The 20,880-nt window shown below is 36.5% G+C and overlaps 1 protein-coding gene across 3 annotated transcripts in view; it reads right to left on the reverse strand.

The window, feature by feature from the left end:
- Positions 1 to 20,880, reverse strand: part of LOC131148009 (probable apyrase 6) — a 63,201-nt gene that overhangs the window by 22,987 nt on the left and 19,334 nt on the right. For 2 of the 3 annotated variants that reach the window (XM_058097744.1, XM_058097746.1), the window contains exons 3-6: positions 4,139 to 4,246; positions 1,849 to 1,903; positions 1,392 to 1,550; positions 618 to 715 (exon numbers count right to left, since the gene is read on the reverse strand). In XM_058097744.1, the coding sequence (XP_057953727.1) occupies positions 618 to 715; positions 1,392 to 1,550; positions 1,849 to 1,903; positions 4,139 to 4,246 (420 nt within the window). The remainder of the gene's footprint in view (positions 1 to 617; positions 716 to 1,391; positions 1,551 to 1,848; positions 1,904 to 4,138; positions 4,247 to 20,880) is intronic. The other variant, XM_058097745.1, reaches the window with a different exon arrangement.

Consider the following 20,880-nt stretch of genomic DNA (forward strand, 5'->3'; position numbering starts at 1 on the left):
AATGATTCCAATTGGCAATCACATTGACTTTGGATCACTTGCAGAAAATGGGGCTGCTCATCGCCAACAGATGTCCCCTTTGCATGGCTGATGCATAATCTGTAAAGCACATCCTCATTTATTGCACTTGGATCAGGAATCTTTGGAATATCGCATTGACTTTGACTAGACAACAGTGGGTTATCACCACACTGTAAGAGGGGAACTCTGGGCCTGGAAAGAGAATCAGGCAACAAAAAGAAGAGAAAGGCTATATCTCTCATTCACCTCAGAATTTTCTGGTGGGTTTGGAAAGAGAGGAATAGGAGAGTATTCAATCATTCAACCTCAGCATTCCAGATCAGCAAAGAGTAGTGGATAGCTGGCATAGTGGGACTGTTGTAAATGATTATAAATTTATAATGTAATCTTTGATCTTCGTAACACCATTCAGGGTGGTTGACTTTCTGTATTGCGGGCTGACATCCCCTTGACGCATTTTCAATAAATATTCCTTTATTTATAAAAAAAAAATCATGAAGGTTTGTAGATATCCAGCATATTTATATGATAAGCACGAAACTTATCCAGATTGTAAGTTATCAATAGCAAATTCAAACTAACTTCACTGTACAAACCTCAGAAGTATAGAAAAAGTTCTCTGGAGGAACAGGCTGGCCTTGTAACTCAACAGGAAAAGATGAGACAATCCTACAAGGAGGATGCAAGCATGTATCTGCACAGATGAAGACAAATCGTCATCAAGCACAGTTTTATTTTACCCAATTGCCAAATTTTAAAGTCAAAAATTTATTAGGTCCTTATCAAATGATATAACATTTTTTAAAACCAAAAATTTTACGTCAAGAAGTTCATATAAAGATAAGAACTATGAAAATTTGCTTTTTATGTCAAGGGTACCTATTGTCAGCCCTACCAAGGGTTCAAAAATGTTCACTTATTTATTTGGTTTTTTTCTAAAATCCAATCTTATAACATTTGCCTTATTTCAAGCCTTGTTATGTTTCAACATTGTAGGATATAATTGTAGGTTTTAATAAAGTCTCATTACCATGATTTATTGTAAAATAGAATGACTAAGTAAAATTCACTTATCCAACCTGCACAAACCAATATAAACTGCAATTTAAATGAGTCATATGAATGAGAAAACCCCACTCAAAAAATTTAACTGGGTCAGGTCAGATACATCTGTCAGAAATCCACCCAGCATATTAGCCAACCTTTTTTCCATTATCAGCAATTTCTACTGCTGGACCAGATTCTTTTATAATTTCTCATTGGATGCTCTCAGAAAGCAGTGGACCAAAAAATACCCCCCCCCCCCCCAAAAAAAACATAGGAAAGAAGTGCTTAAATACTCATCATATTGAAAGAGGAGAAAAGGCTACCTTGTCTTTTTTTCAACGAGGACAAAACCTCCTGTCTACAAGCAGAAAAGTTTCCAACTGGATGGGATATTAGAAGTTCTGAATCACTCGAATTTGATGTTAGCTCATATCCTCTAGGAATGCAAGGATTGCTCACAATTCTGTCTGTGGAACTTGAAACTGCATATTAAAGCAAATGCTCTTTACAAAATTGGCTGTGATTCAATGATAACGCCCAAAGCGATGAGAAATCATAATAAATAAAAAAAAATAATAACAAAGCAAAGGAAAAGAATAAAAACAAAAGGAAGCTAATACATTAATAAAAAACGATATTAAGCTAATGAAGCTAACCATCATGCTGGAAATCAGAGAAAGCCCAACGCTTATAATATATGATTTTTCTAAAAATTAAAGTGCAGTAAAGTTAATTTTCTATCCGCAATACCATACAATTAACAAATAGCCCAACACTTACATGACATCAAACCCCTAGAATTCTGCAATTCATGCAGTGAATCCCAAGCCGCATCCTGCACCAAACAAAAAATCATACATTAAAATTAAGGACCTTTCACAATATGGAATTCGTGGAAGCATGCTGAAGTCAATAACCAAAAGCTTGCTGCCTCAAACAAATGAGAACTGCAGTAAAATTATACAATTTGTCTTCCGTTTTTCTTAAGAATTATGAAGCAAGGATTTGTGAGACCAGCTAAAAGTACTACTACTCAAAAAGCTGTAGTTAACTTTTTAACAAAGAACAGATAGATATGATACTAATTTTAATGAAAGTGGTCACCAGAACTTTGCAAAACATTCATTGATTACTCAAGAACCCTTGTTAAGGCCAACAACTACTGCAAATCCACTACTCATGCCATTGTCACCCAAGCAATACCAACTATACCCACTGCCCTAACACTATGGCCACCATTGTCAGATCAATGCTGCTGCAATTTTCACCACCACCATTTGACACCCCATTACCATCACCAACAACAACATTCTTCAATAGAAACCAAATCCTTAAGAACTGATTTTAACTCTGGTATTGCATATAACTGATATAAGCATGTCAATGTATTTGAGGTTCACATAAAAGAAATTTTTAGTAGGTTTCCACAGTGCATTTGTAATTAATAAAACAAGTAATCCCTTCTAACAGCAAGCTAAGTTTGGATGAGCCAATCCAATATATTTTTTGATAGGAAAAGAAGACTCTATATAAGGGTAATATAAAAGGAGGATAAGAAATCCTCCTAAAATACCCAAAAAAAAACAAAACAAAAGAAAAAAAAATATATATATATATATATATGTAAGAGATCTCGCTGAAGATCAGAGGATCCAAAGCATCCAAAACATACAGAAGAGAATGTAAGAGATCTCGCTGAAGATCAGAGGATCCAAAGCATCCAAAACATACAGAAGAGAACGCCCATCTATAACAATCCAAAACACCCAATACATTAAAACCCCAAACAAAAGCCCAATCTAAATATAATATATTTATAAGCCTAAAAAATATAATGATTAAAAAATAAATGATAGACAATTTAACTCTTTAAGACATTTTACTCACTAAGCAGCATCAATATACAATCACCAACTGATATATGTAAAAAATTATGAAAGAAAATATCAAAAACAAACAGAACATGACCCAAAAACAAAACACATACAAATAAAATAAAGTAAATAAAAAATACAAACAAAAAATTAAGAAAATATCAAAAACAAACAGAACATGATCCAAAAAAAAAAACACATAAATATAACAAAATAAATAAAAAAGACAACGGCAGTCAAATCAGATTACTTACCCAAAAAAATATTAAAATCACATCATACACAACCTAATGATACAAGAATCATGAAATCTTGCTTAAACATTTTAGAAATTATGTCCAATCATATATGACATATGCCTCATGAGCGAATGCCTGATTGACCATGCCTAAATTCGTAAAGTATACACCTAATACAACTTAAACTTAATTATTTGTGCCTCAAGGTACTTTAAAGCCTGAAAACAAGGGAATCTGTCATAAATGTGCTTGCTGTGCATGCATGTATGCATGCACATTCCATCCCTCCAAGGAACCAGTATGAACATGTAGCAATAAACTTGAAAATGATAATACTAAATGTTATGGCCTCATTAAGAGTAACCTGTATATGATATGCATGCGGAAGGTATTTAAAAATTCTGAAAAAATTCTGAAGCCCTGTGTCAGAAAATGTTCACTTCATCAGGGCAAAGTATTTGTATCATAGTTTGAAATGCTTCAACAAAAATTGTATAGTACGAGTGTAAATTAATAGTTGTTAACACCCTCAGCATCATAGGAATTAGTTGTTTAATAAGACAAATTTAACTATAACATAAAAAGCAATATCCAATAGGAACTAATAAATAATGTAAAATGGTGATCCAGCCAAATAATTTGTAACTATTCACATAAAAAATCAATAATAATAAGGGGCTAAACTAAGTAATTTTGTGACATTTTATACCATAACTTCTCAAGAAGAATCTACTTATTAAAAAAATTAGAAAAAAAAAATACTCAAGCAGAATCACGCAATACAGCATTAGAACTACATATACATACAAGAAAGGTGGGAACAATTTTTTTTAGGGAGGCTAAGGAGAAAAGGAGACAGAAGAAAATGTTAGTATCAACTAGACAAGTGACAAATGATCAGAGAGCTAAAGCCATTGTGACTAAAATAAAATAAAAATGAATTTAGATGGGAAACACCTGACCAAATTGAGGCAAGCCCAGAGTATAAAGATTGTAAAAAACTCCAGCCAGTTTGATGATTCGTGAAAATTGCAATGGGGGTGGAACAGTTGGAGCAAATGCAACCTGCAAATATTAGAGAACTAGTTCAAAGCTCAATTTTAGTATTTTTTAGATAAACAAATTTAGTTCAGATTTCAGAACACCAGAACAGAGCAGGGCAACAAAGTCAATGACAGGCTACATTTAAACTGAATTTTCATAACAATGGTACAGTAGGAAGATATGATCATAAATTGATGAGGATAACCAAATTCAAAATATTCAAATAAATATACTCTTATCTGTCAAGTTTCATATATTAGCTGAGAAGGGGATAAGAATGTAGAAAATAGGATTTAATGCACTAATTGTATCTTTTCCTCTCTCTTAATAAGTTTTTTTGTAAATATAGGGTCTTGTCAAGAGTCCAAACAGAATCGTGTTTAAAGGGAACCTTAGTTTTCCAAAAAAAAAGCAAGTGGAAAGGAATTTGAGGAATCATTCAGGAAAAAAATTTAAAAAAAAAAATTACATGAGAACACACCTAAAGCATCCAACGTCTGAGTTCTACCATCCCCTCCTGTCACAAGCCAAGCTTGTTTAGAGTATTATTCTTGTCTATGACCGCTTGTCTTGTGCACAAGGATGGGTAACCATTGTGTAAATACTCATAAGGTTTTATTCTTTGAACAGGATAATGCCTTAGTGAAAATAGGGAATATGACTCGATCACATTGATGTTTCCTAGTGATAGAGTGAGACTAACATAGAAAGTTGAGGCGAATGAGTGTTCATCTATCATTGTAATACTTACGAGCTATAGCATACGCGCTTAGCCTACTTGCCTCCCTTGCTAAACATACGCTACCCACAAAAGTGTGATTAGTAAATTGTGTTGTTTAACTTGTTTTACAATTTACTGCATGAGTCTTGTTTACATTCATCTTTGCTTACTGCTTCCACTTACTTTGTATTTGATGCATGTGAATTTGTTCATGTGGTGAAACCGCAGTCTACTTTTGGCTAACTAGCTAAGTTAGCATTCTACAACTAGTGTTAAATGGCTCTTCACAAGATTTGAAGTGTTCAGCCTATAGCAATTGATATAAGAGCTTGGTCAATTACTTCATGATTCCGCTGCCTATGGATTGTGGGATTGCGTGAAGCATCGATGGGAGTACCATGTCGTATTAATATTGACACAATTAATGCGCTAGAGGCACATGCTGAAACTACCAGCCATGTGGCTATAGAGATGGCCAAATTTGAGAAACATGTAGATTTATTGGAGAGATCCCAAAAACAATATTAAAGTTCCATAGAAGAATTGACATAAGATATTTGTGGTACATTAGAAAATCTACAACACTGGTGAGCTTACCGCTAAGATGAACCTCATGGTTCGTGCTCTAGGGAATTCGAACTCTATAAGGGTAGAATATAGGAGAACAAGGGTGCTAAAACCTAGAGCATATAGTGATCCCCAAGATTCTAGGGAGTTGAAGAACTTCTTATTGACATGGAGCAACACTTGGCTAGTTAGGACCGACTCATGAGGCAAAAGTAACCCTAACAACAACATATATGAACAGGAATGCTAAGTTGTCATGGTGTACCAAGCACAATGAGATTCTAATTTGTCAGTGTGTGGTTGATGTTTGGAAAGACTTGAATAGAGAGCTCAAGGGCCAATTCTTTCCTAAGAATGTTGAGCACAATGCTCAATGTAGTTTGCAAGATCTCAAGCACGGGTACAATAAGGGAGTATGTGAAACAATTCCCTGTTTTTTTGATGTTGGATATTCGAGACACATCAGAGAAAGGCAAACAAATGTATTTCCTTGAAGGTCTGAAACTATTTGGGTAAGGGTTGAACTTCATCGTCAAAGAGTTCAGGACTTGCCTATTACATGGGCTGTTGCGACATGCTTTACCAACTCTTGGAGAGTGTTTACCTATGCGTAGGAGAGTGGCTCATCAAGTGGACACAATGGAAAGTCTTTCAAGAAGGGAAACCCAAAAGGAGGGAGCCAACAAGGAATCAATTTCAAAGGAAGCATCCTCATCTCAATCTTTCTAACACATCAGGTGGTAAGTGTAAGATCACATGCTTCTTATGACGAGGCCTTCACAAAGTTGCTGATTGCCCTCACAAGTCATTACTCAATGCCTTCCAAGCTTTCCTTGCGGAGGGGACACAATGATAGGATGAGGAGGAAAGCCCGAGAATGGTTATAATGCGGTTACTCAACATGTTGGAGAGGTAGAAGAAAAAACTCAAAGTTGGCCAAGCTAAATGTTAATGTTTGTAGATCTGTGAATCAATGTGAAGCACCCGCCCTATGGTGGATAACAAAGCTAGTCATAACTTTGTCTCATTGGGTGAAGTGCAAAGACTTAACTTAAAGCTAGATAAGGACTCATGACACATGAATGTGGTTAACTTACAAACCAACCTACACTAGGAGTAGGAGTAGTCAAGCATGTGACTATGAAGCTTGGTTGGATGGGATATGAGAATTTCATAGTTGTTTCGAGGGAAAATTTCCAAGTGATATTTGAAATGAAATTCTTGCAAGACATCAAGAAAAGAGACAATGAGAAGTTCCTCTTTGTTGTGCAACTCAAGAAGCAATTGAGGAGGGGTGAACCAACCTATCTCACCTCATTTTGGTGGATTAAGATGTCAAACAAGAGCTGGTATCTAATGCCACCCAAAATGTGTTGGGACTACAAGGTTGTGGTGATAAATAAGTTACCACATAACTTGCCACCATGACAAGGTGTGAACCCTGAAATCGAGTTGCCACTAGGGGTGAAACCTCCAACTAAAGGTTCATGGTGCAATGTGCATTTTAGCAAAATTGAGGAAGCAACTTGACAAGTTATTGGAAGCAAGTTATGTATGTCCTCCCAAAGCACTGTTTGGAGCAAAACATGATGGGAGCATTTGGATGAATGAGGACTATCATGATGGGAGCATATGGATGTGTGTGGACTATTGTGATGGGAGCATGCAGACATCCACGGACCATCATGGGCTTCACAAAGTGACTATGCACAACAAAAGTCACATTCTACTAATTGCTAATCAAACTAAGTCATACCAAAGGGGGTCCCTAGGCCACAACGCTCCCCACCTTGCGAGGGTAGGGGCAGGGTCGTTATAGTGTACATAGACTTACCCCTGCTCTTAAGCAAAGAGACTGCTTCCTTGGACTCGAACCCATGACCAACTAGTCATAAAGGAGCAACCTTACCATTGATCCAAGGCCCACCCTCAAGCTAAGTTATACCAAGTGTTTCACAAATTTTGACTTACAGTTAGGCTACTATTAGGTAAGGATAGTCGTGGTGAATCAAAGACTATTTGCATGGCGTGGTACGGGAATTATGAACTCTTGATGATACCCTGTTGATGAATGCACCAACTACTTGCACACTTATGAATCAAGTGTTTCATGACTACCTCCACTAGTTTGTCGCAGTACACTAATGACATTGTTTTCTGTATTTCCATTGGAGGAACATTAAGAGCATTCACAGAAGGTGTTTGCTAAAGGAGAACAACTTATGCGTGAAGAAAGAGAATTGCTCTTTCACTTAGAAGGGTATCAAATTCCTTCGTCATGAGATTGAACAAGTTCGTATTCGAATAGATATGGAGAAGGTGAAAGCAATTCAAGATAAAATGATCCCAACAAGAAGCAAGGAGTTGTGTTCTTTTCCTAGACTCACCAATTGCCATTGCAAGTTCTTGGAGGAGTACTCATAAAGGATTGCCCAACTAATCGAATTACTGAAGAAAATTCATAAGTGGAACTAAATGCAGTAATGTTAAGGAGTCTTTGACAACTTGAAGGAAGCCAGGATAAGGGATCTAATGCTTGATGTTTCAAACATCATGAACCCCTTCAAGGTAGACTATGCACTCAGTAGAATGTTGTTATAGGATAGGCATTCTAATACATACAAGAGCTATAAGCTTAGTGAAGCTGAGTGGAAGTACACAACTCAAGAGACAAAGATATTGGCAATGATTCATTGCCTTTATGTGTGGTGGTATTACCTATTTGGGTCTAAATTCATGGTGAAGATGGGTAACTTTGGCTATCAGCCATTTCTTTACATAGCTTAAGTTATTTCGCAAGTAGGACCGTTGTTAAGAATTCCTAGCAAAGTTTGATTTCTCCTATGAGCACAAGGTGGGGTGTTTGAAGCCAGTCGTAAATGCACTAAGTATGAGGCCGAATTTCCATGCTTACAACTTTAACTCACTTGATGGTAAGTAAAGCTACCACAATAATGCAAAAGAGCATTAAGGAGAACTTTGTCAAAGATCCAGCTGCCTAAAACCTCACGAATTTGGTTGAATATAGCAATGCGCACCAATTCTTGTTATAGGATGGCCTACTATTAATACATTATAACCGATTTTTCATGTCTCGATATGGCAACCTGAGGAAGAAACTGTTGCGAGAGCTTCATGACACATGCGGGCAAGCCACCGAAGATAGCATTAGACTTTACCATCGTTGAACCAAAAGGTGCTATTGGCCACACATGCAGGATGAGGTGGTTGAGTATGCTTAAACCCATCTCACCTGCCAACAAGACAAGGTTGAGTAGAAGAAGACTGAACAGTTGCTGAAGCCTCTTCAAGTACCAACGTGACCGTTCAAATCATGGGAAAGTGTCTCACTTGATTTTATCACAAATCCACCCAGAGTTGAGGACAAGAGGTCTATACTTGTGATTATAGACAAGTTTTCGAAAAACAGTATTTTCAAACATATTGTTTAGTACTATTCAAGCAGCTCAACACCAAGGTACTACTCAACAAGAGAAAAAACAATTGTGCTTCAAACATATTGTTTAGTTTTTGAGTGTTAACCAAGATATCTTCACTGAGACATAATATTGACATGAAACTTTTAGGTAAAAACTTTTCAAAATCCTCAGTTCACAACTTGACATCTCTTTGAGTTATCACCCTCACACGAATGGATAGATGAAAAGATTAAACGGGCTACTAGAAGAGTGCTTGCACCATTTCATCAGTCCCAACCACAAGAATTGAGTTATGCAAATCGACACGTATTAGCTCTACTTCAAAGCCCAAAAAAGCTCAAAAACCAACATAAGTTCTTTTGACCTTGTTGTAGGCTAGCTATTATTGTCACCTCACATCATGGACGATCAATACAAAAGAAAGAATTTGAGAGGGTTCATTTTCACGAAAGAATGGGGATAGAACACAGAGGTTGCCCAAGCCTAAGCAAAGAAAGCTTCCAAGCAATGAATAAATGGATAGATAAAGGAGAAGACCATTACACTTCAACATAGGTGACTTCATGCTTGTTTCTCTCCATCAATAAGATATCAAGTCACCAAAAGGTTAAGATAGGAGACTACTCTGCAAATATGGAAGGCCCCTTACAAAGATTATCTTCTTGCTTGGTTGCAAGTGCACCTTGTGTTCCACGTTGCCTCAAACCATTCATTGCTGACACTGAAGATCCAACCTAAATTCAATCAACTAGAGCACCACTAAAGACCTCACAACCCAACACACAAGTTCTTAGTGAAGCGGAAGGGAAAAGTCTATGAGGACAACAACCACATAAGTAGTGGAGAATGTCATGAGCGAAGCTTGTTTAGGATATTATGCTTGCTTGTGATCAATTGTCTTGTCCACATGGGTTGGGTAACCATCGTGTAAATACTAGCATAAGCTTTATTCTTTGAGTAGGATAATGCTTAGTGAAAATAGGGAGTACGATTCTTTGGTCACATTGATATTTCTATGAATTTTCATCAATCATTGTAAAACTCACTACCTATTGCAAATATGTTTAGCCTCATGCCTCCTTTGTTAAACCCATGTTGCTTACTGTGATAAATGAATTGCATACCTTTACGATTTGCTACTTGACTCTTGTTCACATTCATTTTTGCTTGGTACTTCACTTACTATATATTCAATAGTTGTGAATTTGTTAAGTGAAATCATGGTGATGTAGGACAAGAAGCAAAACCACGGAAAGATCCTTCTTGGAGAATAATTCAAAGGAATTTGGTCAAGGGATTGGGTGCTTTGTTTAATAGTTAATGGTGTGTTTAGCCTAATTAATATAGAATTATGTATATTTGGAGGCATATGTGTAATTTAGGGGGTTTATTTGTAATTTCATGAAGTTTTAGGGGTACATGTATTCATGTATTAATGGCCTTCTTATAAATAGTGTGTAAAAACCATGTAGAAGTTGGTTGTTGAATTTCAATTGAGAAAGCAAGCATGAGTTTGCCCCTCATATCTCTTCTCCCCTCTCTTCCCTTTTCCTTCTTCCCTTCTATGATTCTATCTCTCATGGTTGCTGATCATTGATGCTGCTCTGCATCATTTGGTATCAGAGCCCAACCACAATCTCCATTCTTCCGTTTCAATTCGCCCATCATCTCCTTCCACTCTTCTTCTTCCCCTCTTCTTCTTTTTTCATTCTCCCCCTCTTCGTTTCTGCCTCCAATTTCTCTTCTTTCTCTTTTCACTACTCTGTTCTATTCTCAGTGCTGTTTGCAGATCTCTTTCTTTCTACCTCCTCCTTCTCCTTTTTCTTCTTCTTATTCCCTTTTCTTCTCTCTGATTTCTAATTTCCTTGCCTGCAGGTCTCTTCTCTTCCCCCTTATTCTTCCTTCTTCTCGTCTTCTTTCTCTCTCTGTTTCTCTTCATTCTTTCTCTCTGATTCTGATTTCTTGTTCTCTGCCCTGAATTTCAGTTTAAAAAAAAAAAAGAGGAACAGTTACTGAACTTCAAAAAAAAACCCAGTCGTGTCCCTAAACCTTCAAACACTCCTTCCCTCGAATATTTTCATGAAAATTTCCATGCCATCAGAAACAGACACCACCAAACAGCTTGCCTGTAACATTCAATCACAGTCAGACCAGGTGTGTGATCCCACATGCTGGCAGAAGACTGCCCAGCTGTCGACCCTTTCTTGTACTTTTCTCATCACACCACCACCACCACTGTATTCCCCACACCCCAATCTACCTTTGCCTGAAATTTCATAGCCAGAGGGCCCTCACTGGAGGCTCACATGCCCCACATGCCGGCATCGCACAAGGCAAAATTTCAATCTGTTTTGCAATTTTCATTCTCGCGATAAATTGCCTCAGCCACGATATTTTGGGTTTCTTACATGATAGTTTGATTTGTAGCATGATATTTTGTGAGTAGACTTGATACTTTGTAAGCAAATGTGATAATTGGATACAAAAAGTGAGAAATTGTCGCAGCAAGCATCAAAAATAGGTTGCATTGCAGCATTTGTGAGTTCTCAAAGTGAATTTGTTCCATTTCTACGTGACACTCAAGATTAAAAGAGACTTGATGAGATCTCTTGAAAATATGGAGTCAAGTTCATTATTTTGCATGATTAGATTGAGAATTGTGGGCAAATGTCTTATGGACTTTTGGTGATATATAGTTGCAGTGTATATATGTATAACCCAGCAATATGTTGACAAATTAATGGAAAAAGGGATGCCGTTTGTCTCACTTTGGGCAAAACTTCAAGCTTTTTCACACCTTTCTCAAGTGTGGAGGAAATGTTTGCAAAAACATTATTGAAGGAAGATAACCTATGAATGTGGTTTCTAGAAATGGAGTCACTCGTATGCAACTTCATTCGAAACCCCACCCAAAGCTTTATGACATATCTTGGATTGATAATACTACTTTACACGTTTTCGAAAAGTTGGCTAATGTTTGGCGTAATATCATGCCTATGAATACTGACCATGTTATCCTTTGTTTTCCTTGGTTAGATGATTTGGGTGTGACTCAAGGATTTGAGAACACATAAGTTTTCCACTATAATGGGAAGAAGACCATTTTGAAGACTGCTCTACCAACCAACCAAGACAAAGAATCTGTCAGAGTTACTCAACTTGAAGACTGCAAGAAAATGCATGTGTTTAAAGACATCAAAAGTCTTTCAAACATTCCTAATGTAGAGTTTTGTCATCCCTGATAAGTTCATTGATGCCAATTCTCAATTCAAGTTTATGATGATGTCAATGGGAACATGGATTATTTTCTCGCTTAAGCCGCTTTAGAAGAGTCCAAGTTTGCTTCTTAAATTTGATTGATTAACATTTCAAAATTTGAGGCTGGATTTTTTCTAACTGGGGGAGATTTGATGTTGGATAAGAAGCAGACCATGGAAAGATCCTTCTTCAAGAATAATTCAGAGGAATAAGGTAAAGGGATTGTTGGGTTTACTTAATAGTTAATTGTGTGTTTAGCCTAATTAATATAGGAGTACGTGTATCTGGGGGCTTATTTGTAATATTTGTGCAATTTATGGGCTTATTTGTAATCATGATAGGTAGAATTGTCCATCTTGAACAATTGCAAATTATCCTTACTTAGGGATGTTCGTTCTTGGTGTCTGGATCATTCAGGGGTGTTTTCTTGTAAGTTTTTTACCTATTCAAACTCTCCCTTTCCTCTTTATCCTGTTATTTGGAAGGTTAAAGTACCCACAAAAATTAAAGCATTTACTTTGTTGGTTGTGCTTGACAAAATTAATACCAATAACTTGCTGCAGATTAGGAATTCTGAAACAGGAATTCTGAAACAGCCTCTCATCTCTTTTGCATTATGATTTTGCATGGAGGATCTGGAATAAGATGTTCGATTTTATGGAAGAGAGTTGGGTATGCCCCTGTTCAGTGGAAGACTTGTTAATCACTTCTTTTGCAGGCATTGGAAGAAGAAAGGATAGGGCAGCTCTATGGAAGTGTAGCAAGTATGCAGTTTTATGGGGTCTATGGTTGGAACGTAATGCACGATTTTTTCTGGGAAGAAGTTGAATTCATACTTGATGTGAGAAAAGATTTAGTTCTTGACCTTTTTATGATGTGTCAAGTTTAGAATTTTCATGGAAACTATTGGATGAACTGGTTGGATTAATTTCAGATTATTTTTTTTGTTTTAGGGTTTTTCTGGTTCATTCCAGATTTTTTTGGGAGATGTCTTATTTCCCACCTTGTAAATTCTTTCCATATTTGAAATTTCTCTTGCTATAAAAATATATATATTTGTAATTCCATGTAGTTTCAGGGGTATATGTGTAATTTCATGTATTAGAGGCTTTCTTATAAATTGTGTATGAAGACCATGTAGAAGTTGGTTATTGAATTTGAATTGAGAAAGTGAACGTGTGTTTATCTCCTTTCTCCTATCTTCCTCTTCCTTCTTCCCCTTTACTCCCTTCTTATCTCTAATGGCTGCAGATCATTGTTGCTGCTCCTGCATCATGCAGTTTACTTTTAGCTGACTGGTTAAACTGGCATGCCACAACTAGTGCTGACCACTCACAAGGTGTTTGTCTTTGGTCTATAACACCTCAATAGGAAGGCCAAAAAGAATCCAACAAATGAAGCACGAAGAGCTCCTCAGCCTCCTTATCATTAAGATTCCTACAAAAATGAAAACCTTAGGAAATGCAATCTTTATGAATAACTGGAAAATAAAGAACGGATGCTTTCGAATACAAAGTAACAAGAAATGGAGTAGGAAAAGCATAGAAAAATTATGCTTTCTTACTTAAAGATCCCCCTGGAATGGACACATGAACCATCCCCCACTATGTATTTAGGAAGAGGAAAGAAAAAGGTGAAACCAAATTTTAGCATCCCATCCATTTGCATGCAAACCAAATTTACTCTTGCTAACTCTGCCAAAGAAAAACTAGTTTCCGAAAAAAAACGCCATAGCCACTCACCCACAAGGGCAAGCTTTTAAACACCAAATTCCTGAGGCCTAAGCGCCCCCACTCTCAACCCTAGACCTACAAACAACCTCCCATCTTTCTCTACTGCAAGCCTCACCAAAGAAGATCCCTCATAATCCTTTCAAATATATTTACAACATCTACAAGAACTTTCAACACAAACAAAAAAATAAAGAGATATTGAGGAAATACAAACCTCAATTAAAATAGCCCCCCGCCCCCGACCCTGCCCCCCAAAGAAAAACGAGCACTTTCCAACCATCTAGATCCTTAAAACAAACAAAATGGGGATTGCCACCGAAAAAATTAAATTAAATTAAATTAAATAAAAAAGTGCAGCGCGGTGCACAAAGCTCCCACGTATGCGGGGTCCGGGGAAGGGGCGGACCACAATGGATTGCCACCGAAAAGAATACCTAAATAAGTCAAGGATGTCAAAGTATTGTGTGAATGGCCGAATAATCTAGCCTCAAGTTCTGTATATTATATAGACTTTACAAGAGTGTTATACATGGAAAGTAAATAAGGTCTAGCATGATTCTAGCTCTATACATGTAAACTAAATATATGCTAATTGTACAAAATAATGAATTAAAAAATAAGAAAATAATTGTGGGCTGAAGTAAGGAAAGAAATCTTTTGCTTTGCTGTTTGCTGTTTGCTGTTTGCTGTTCCGTTGACAGCCCCCCTCAAATTGATGTGGTTTGATCAACAAGCATCAATTTACTACTTAGGAAGCAATGTAGATGACGAGTGAGAGCCTTGGTGAAGATATCCACAATTTGTAATTCAGTGGAAATGTGTGGAAGAGTTATAACAAGAGCTTCAAATACTTCACTAGATAAAGTGACAATTGACTTCAATATGCTTCGTGCGCTCATGATAGACAGAATTGGCCATGATCTGGATAGCACTCGTATCATCGGCATGTAGAGGTGTAGGATCGGTCTCAGAAAAATCTAACTCAGCAAGCAAACCTCAAAGCCAAATAATTTCAGAACAGGCAAAAGACATCGCCCGATATTCAGATTCCATCGATGACTTAGAAACTCCGTCTTGCTTCTTACTCTTCCAAGAGATCAATGCATCACCTAAGAACACACACCAACCAGTGATGGAGCGACGTGTATCCGCACAACCAGCCTGAAAACTAAGGTATAGCCCCAAGAGGGAGGGTGAATTGGGTTTTAAAAATTTCTTTAAGAATCTTTTTATAAATTCTTTCTGAACTTTTTTATATTCAACAATCACAAATGTAATGTTTAAGTTTTAATCACTTAGTCCAGCTGAAAATCGAATTCAAATTTTAAGCCTCTATTAATGAGTATGTCAACTTGATCTTGCAATAATTTCAATCAACACCCAACCAATGAATTCACAATGTAATACTTTCAGCTTTTGAATATTTCAATCTACTCAACAAGATAATCACAACAAGATTCCCACTATAGAATGAATTCAGCAAAGCTTCCAAGATTCAGCGATTAAATAACTCAAAGTAGAGTTTGATAAAAGCCCTGTGTTGATAGATTTAATGAAGCACAATTGAAATTTCCAACACTCTTCCAAAACTCAGAAAATAAACTTTCAATTAATGAGTCTTGGGTGTAAATCAATCAATGTACTCCCTTATGGTTTCCACAATAAGTATTGATCAACCAACGTACTCCCGTTTGGTTTCCACAATCCCAAAGTTAAATTAATTTTCGGTTTATTTAATAACCAATTCACACAATTTATAGATTTGAAATAAACAACCACGCAGTTATATATGTGCTGAAAATTAAAGAAAGTTTAGTGAAAGAGAGTGAGACCGAGTTTTTACGAGGTTCGGCTATACCCGCCTACGTCCTCACCTTAGGCAACACCACCTAAGGATTCCACTATAACACTCCTTTGTGGGTAGGAGCAACCTTACAATCCCTCCTTCAATAGGCTAGAATACACCTCTCCAAACGATACCCCACGCATGGTACAACAATTCAACAACCTTGAACTGTCAAGAAAACACGAACAATTTCTTGCGTACAAGAAGTACTCTCAAATAGAGAAGATTAGTACAAAATATAGCACAGCTAATCAATACTTCAATGTAAATATCAATGAAGAATAGAATTGAAGCTAAAAGAGAACATCACTGGGATTCTTTCTTTTGATTGATTCAAAACTCAGAAGTTTTGCTCAGAGATCGGTGAATAATAACCAGTAATTCTCAGAAAATCTCAGAAAGTAGATGCGTGCAGGAAGGCTTGGAGAGAATATGAGCAATATAGGCTTGAAATCAAATTTTCAATTCTTGGTTTTTAATTTGATTTGAGAAATCAGGTATTTATAGAGCTAAAAAGTCATAAATTCGTGTTGCCCAAGTTACTTTGAGTGTTTCCCAAGTTTTTACAAAGTTTGGGGCACAAGCAACTCAATTTGGAAACTTTAAAACGTTGTTTTAAAACAAGCCATTACGAAGGTCAATCGCCTGAGCCCATCGGGGTCTGTCGCCTGATCTTTGAAAATCAGCGTATTTTTAAGGTCAGAACAAGGTCAGACACCTGATCCTATACTGTCTTCCAAATTTAATTCAGCAAAAAATTGTCAGTCACATGACCAGACAAGGGTCAGTCGCCTGAACAGTTAAAAACACTGTTTTTAAAGTTTGTTTCCAAAAACTCTTACCAACTTGTTTTGAGACTTTTCAAAGACATTTCCAAGATTTTCAAAATAAGGTCTCTAAGTCCATAATTAACCCTAATGAGCTTCAAAGCATTCATTTTGATATTTAAATGAAATACTTACACAAGACTTCCTTAAGACTTTAAAACTTTCTAAACATGAAGTCTTCATGTATATCTTTGCTTTGAGTCCATCTTGTCTTGAGCGTCAATATCCTTTGAGCTTCCATAACATTTGTCTGTCTTTGATCCTTTAAGCTTCCTTTTGATCACTTGTTGTTGGAGTATGAGCTTTTACTTGTGATCTTGGACTCTTAATACTTGAACTTTTGAACTTCATAGGCTTGGTTTCCTAAAACATCATCACCTAAACCACAACATGCTAAATTTATCTTGATTTGTTATTATCAAAATAAGATTTGAAAGTCATGTTAGGCCAACAATCTCCCCCTTTTTTATGATGACAAATAAGGAGAAAAGATGAGAGAACCTTGATAAGGGCTCCCCTTTACAATAAGCATACTTTTAACAATGTTTGGAAAAATCATTCATATGTATTAAAATCAAGATTTCAAGTGCAAGTTCAAAGATCTATATATCATAATCAAGTATTAGTGCATCATAGTTCATTTCAATATATCTCAAGTCATCATATCATATCATTATTAGAGTATTATCTCATATATTTTTGCATTATAGCTCAAATTTCTCAATTTGCATATATTTCCTCATTTTTATATTTCCTCATTTTGGCCATTTTGGCTTTCTCCCCCTTGCTATTTATTCAAATATGCTCTTATTTTTGCTATGCCCTCATTTTTGCTCTAAAAAATTCTCTCCCCCTTTGACATCAATCAAAAAGAGATAAAAAGCATAGTCACAAGGATATTTAGAATAACACGCAATAATAAGCATATTCATTTAGTGCAACACGGTGAACAAAATGTCACAACTGAGCCAAAAATAAACAAAAACAGCTGAGATGCAAAGCTAATACATAGATATAACTGAAACACAACGCAAAAAGCAACAAATATATCAATCATCATCAGAGGCATCATCACCATCAGCTACATAAGCATCATCTGCTGCAACATCTTCTTCAGTACCTTCATCACTTCCTTCTTTAGATTCCTAATCAGATGTATCATCACTACGAGGTGCAGAGCTGATGTCCATGGGATCAACACTCCGAGAAGAACTAGCACTATACTGCTCTATGCGAGTAAGGCACTGGTCAAGTGATGAGCAAGTAGTCTGGAGTGAGGTCACGTTCTCCTGAAGTGACTAAAGTCCTGAACGCATGTCACTACTAAAGGTATTGAACTGATGATGGAAAGGTACAAACCAAGATGGAGTATCAGGTGCATGCTCTTGTTGCTAATCTGGAGGAGGAGGTACAACTGCTGGCCTTGGTGGTCGTCCTCCTTTCAAAAACCAACTCTGCTGATGTTTTTCATATCCCATTTGTTTCAAGGTCGTAGAATTGAAAAGATCATATCGAGTTCACTTAATAAATAGCTCAGTAGGAGTGGTGAGACTACGGTGTGCAAATAGGAGATTCAAGACACCACCATACGGAAGAGTGACTCAACGGGCTTCCAATTTAGACCACATCCATTTCAAAATTAAGCTTGACAAGTCGAGTTTCTTCCCTTTTAGCAAACACCATAACACAAAGCAATCAACATAGGATATGCGATCATATGAGCCAGCTTGGGGTAGGATATTGTTCATGATTATTTTCTGAAGGATTTGTGCTTGTAGGTTCAGCTGCTTATACAAGGGAGGATGTCCAAAGTATACTGGTTCCTCTACCATGATCAATAGCAAAAATTCCTCGGGGGTAAAACCTTGATCCAAAATCCATGATTGAGCAAGTGTCGGACATTCAAATTCTCTTGGGCTGATGTGCAATATAGGGGCCAAAGTCTATGGAGATAAAGTAATAGCCTTTCCCCTTACCTCGATAGTCAATACGGATTCGCCTTGTACCATATTAGCATAAAATATTTACACCAAGTTCAGATAAAGGCCTTTCGATTGATAAACTACAAAATTTTTCCAACCAATTTCCTGAAACATTGGTAGGATGTCTGGAAATTCTAAACGAAAGAATGAGGTATCAAGTATTTTACTGAAGATTGGTTTCGTAGAACGAAGATGAGTTCTATATCATTGCTGGGATTGAGGAGTTATGAGCTATCTCTCGATATTTCCGTCATCTCTCCCTAAAGAGGCACCCCAGTTTGTCGTTGTCTTGGTGCGAGGCATCTTGATGTGTGAAAGATGAAGGAAACCCTAGAAATTCGTAGGTAGGAGATGTGGGAGGATGATTTCTTCACTTTGATTGAAGGTTTTTTAGGTTTAGAGCTAAGGAAGATCAAAGATAAGGAGGTTCGGGTGAGTGATGGAACAGAGGTCAATAGACTAGGATCTAAAAAGTTAGGGTTTCGCACTAAAATATATATAGTCTCGTCAGTTCAGGCACCTGAAGTTTCAGGCTCAGTTGCCTGACATTTTATGAAATTCAATTTTCACAAGTTAGTAGCACTTCAGTCGACTAAGGTCACTGAGCTCAGTCGCCTAACCTCTCCAAAAATTCAATTTTATCTTTTTTACTCATCTTATATCCTTCCTAAACCACTTCGCTACTGTGTAATAGCCCAAGTTCTCTTCTTATTGATATAAACCTATCTTCTGGAAGAGGTTTGGCAAAAATGTCCACCCATTGATCATTTGTATTTACGAATTCAAGTATTATATCTTCTTTTTGCATGTGATCTCTTAGAAAATAATGTCTTATATCAATGTGCTTAGTTCTTTGAGTGTGATATCGGATTTTTGGAAATGTTTATTGCACTTGTATTATCACACTTAATTGGTATGGCTGAGTACTCTAAATTAAAGTCTTTTAATTGTTGTTTGTGCATAGCAACTACCTGCTCCCAGATACTCAACTTCAACGGTGGATAGGGCTACGGAATTTTGTTTCTTGGAGAACCAAGAGTCATGAGACCGTCCTAGAAAGTGACAAGTTCCACTTGTATTTTTCCTATCAATTTTACAACCTGCATAATCCGCGTCTAAATAACTAATTATTTCAAAACCGGTGTCCTTAGGATACCATAGTCCTAAATCAATTGTCCCTATCAAGTATCTTAGGATTCTTTTTACGGCTATCTGATGAGATTCCTTAGGAGTTGATTGAAATTGGGCGCACATACATACGCTAAACATTATATTTGGTCGACTAGCTATCAAGTATAACAAACTTCCTATCATACCTCGATAATATTTCATGTCTACTGGTTTTCCTTTTTCATCTTTATCAAGGCTTATGGAGGTACTCATAGGAGTTCCTATGGGTTTACTTCCTTCCATGTCAAACTTCTTAAACATGTCTCTTATGTATTTTGATTGATTTATAAACGTTCCATTTTTAGCTTGCTTGATTTGTAATCCTAGGAAGTATTTAACTCTCCCATCATACTCATCTCAAACTCATCTTGCATACACTTTGCAAATTCCTTACATAATTCATCATTTGTAGCACCAAATATATTATCATCAATATAAATTTGTACGATAAACATGTCTTTATTTTTGGATTTTATGAATAATAGGCTATTCGCCTTTCCTCTTGAAAAACCGTTTTCTAGTAGAAATCCACTCAACCTCTCATACCAAGCTCTAAAAGCTTGTTTTAACCCGTACAATGCTTTTGTTAATCTAAATACGTGATCGAGATTATTTATGTCCTCAAAACCAAGAGGCTGTTCCACATAAACTTCTTCATTTATGAAACAATTTAGAAAAACACTTTTTACATCCATTTGATATAGTTTGAATTCTTTATGAGATGCATATGCTAACAACATTCTAATAGCTTCCATTCTTGCTACGGGAGCAAAAGTCTCATCGTAGTCTATTCCTTCTTCTTGATTGTATCCTTGAGCTACAAGTCTTGCCTTATTTCTTACTACTATGTCATTTTCATCCTTTTTATTCCTAAATACCCATCTTGTTCCAATTATAGTGTGGTCTAGGAACTAATTTCCATACTCTATTTCTTTCCAACTGATTCAACTCTTCTTGCATAACTATTATCCAAGAATCATCACTTAAAGCTTCTTCTATGTTTTTAGGTTCTTCTTTTGATAAGTGATAACATAAGTTTTTCAATGATGATCTAGTAGTTATTCCTCGAGAAGGTTCTCCTATGATTTGATTTTAGGATGATTTCTTACAT

Source organism: Malania oleifera, chromosome 2 (genome assembly GCF_029873635.1).
Source record: "Malania oleifera isolate guangnan ecotype guangnan chromosome 2, ASM2987363v1, whole genome shotgun sequence".
Classification (NCBI taxonomy): domain Eukaryota; kingdom Viridiplantae; phylum Streptophyta; class Magnoliopsida; order Santalales; family Ximeniaceae; genus Malania; species Malania oleifera.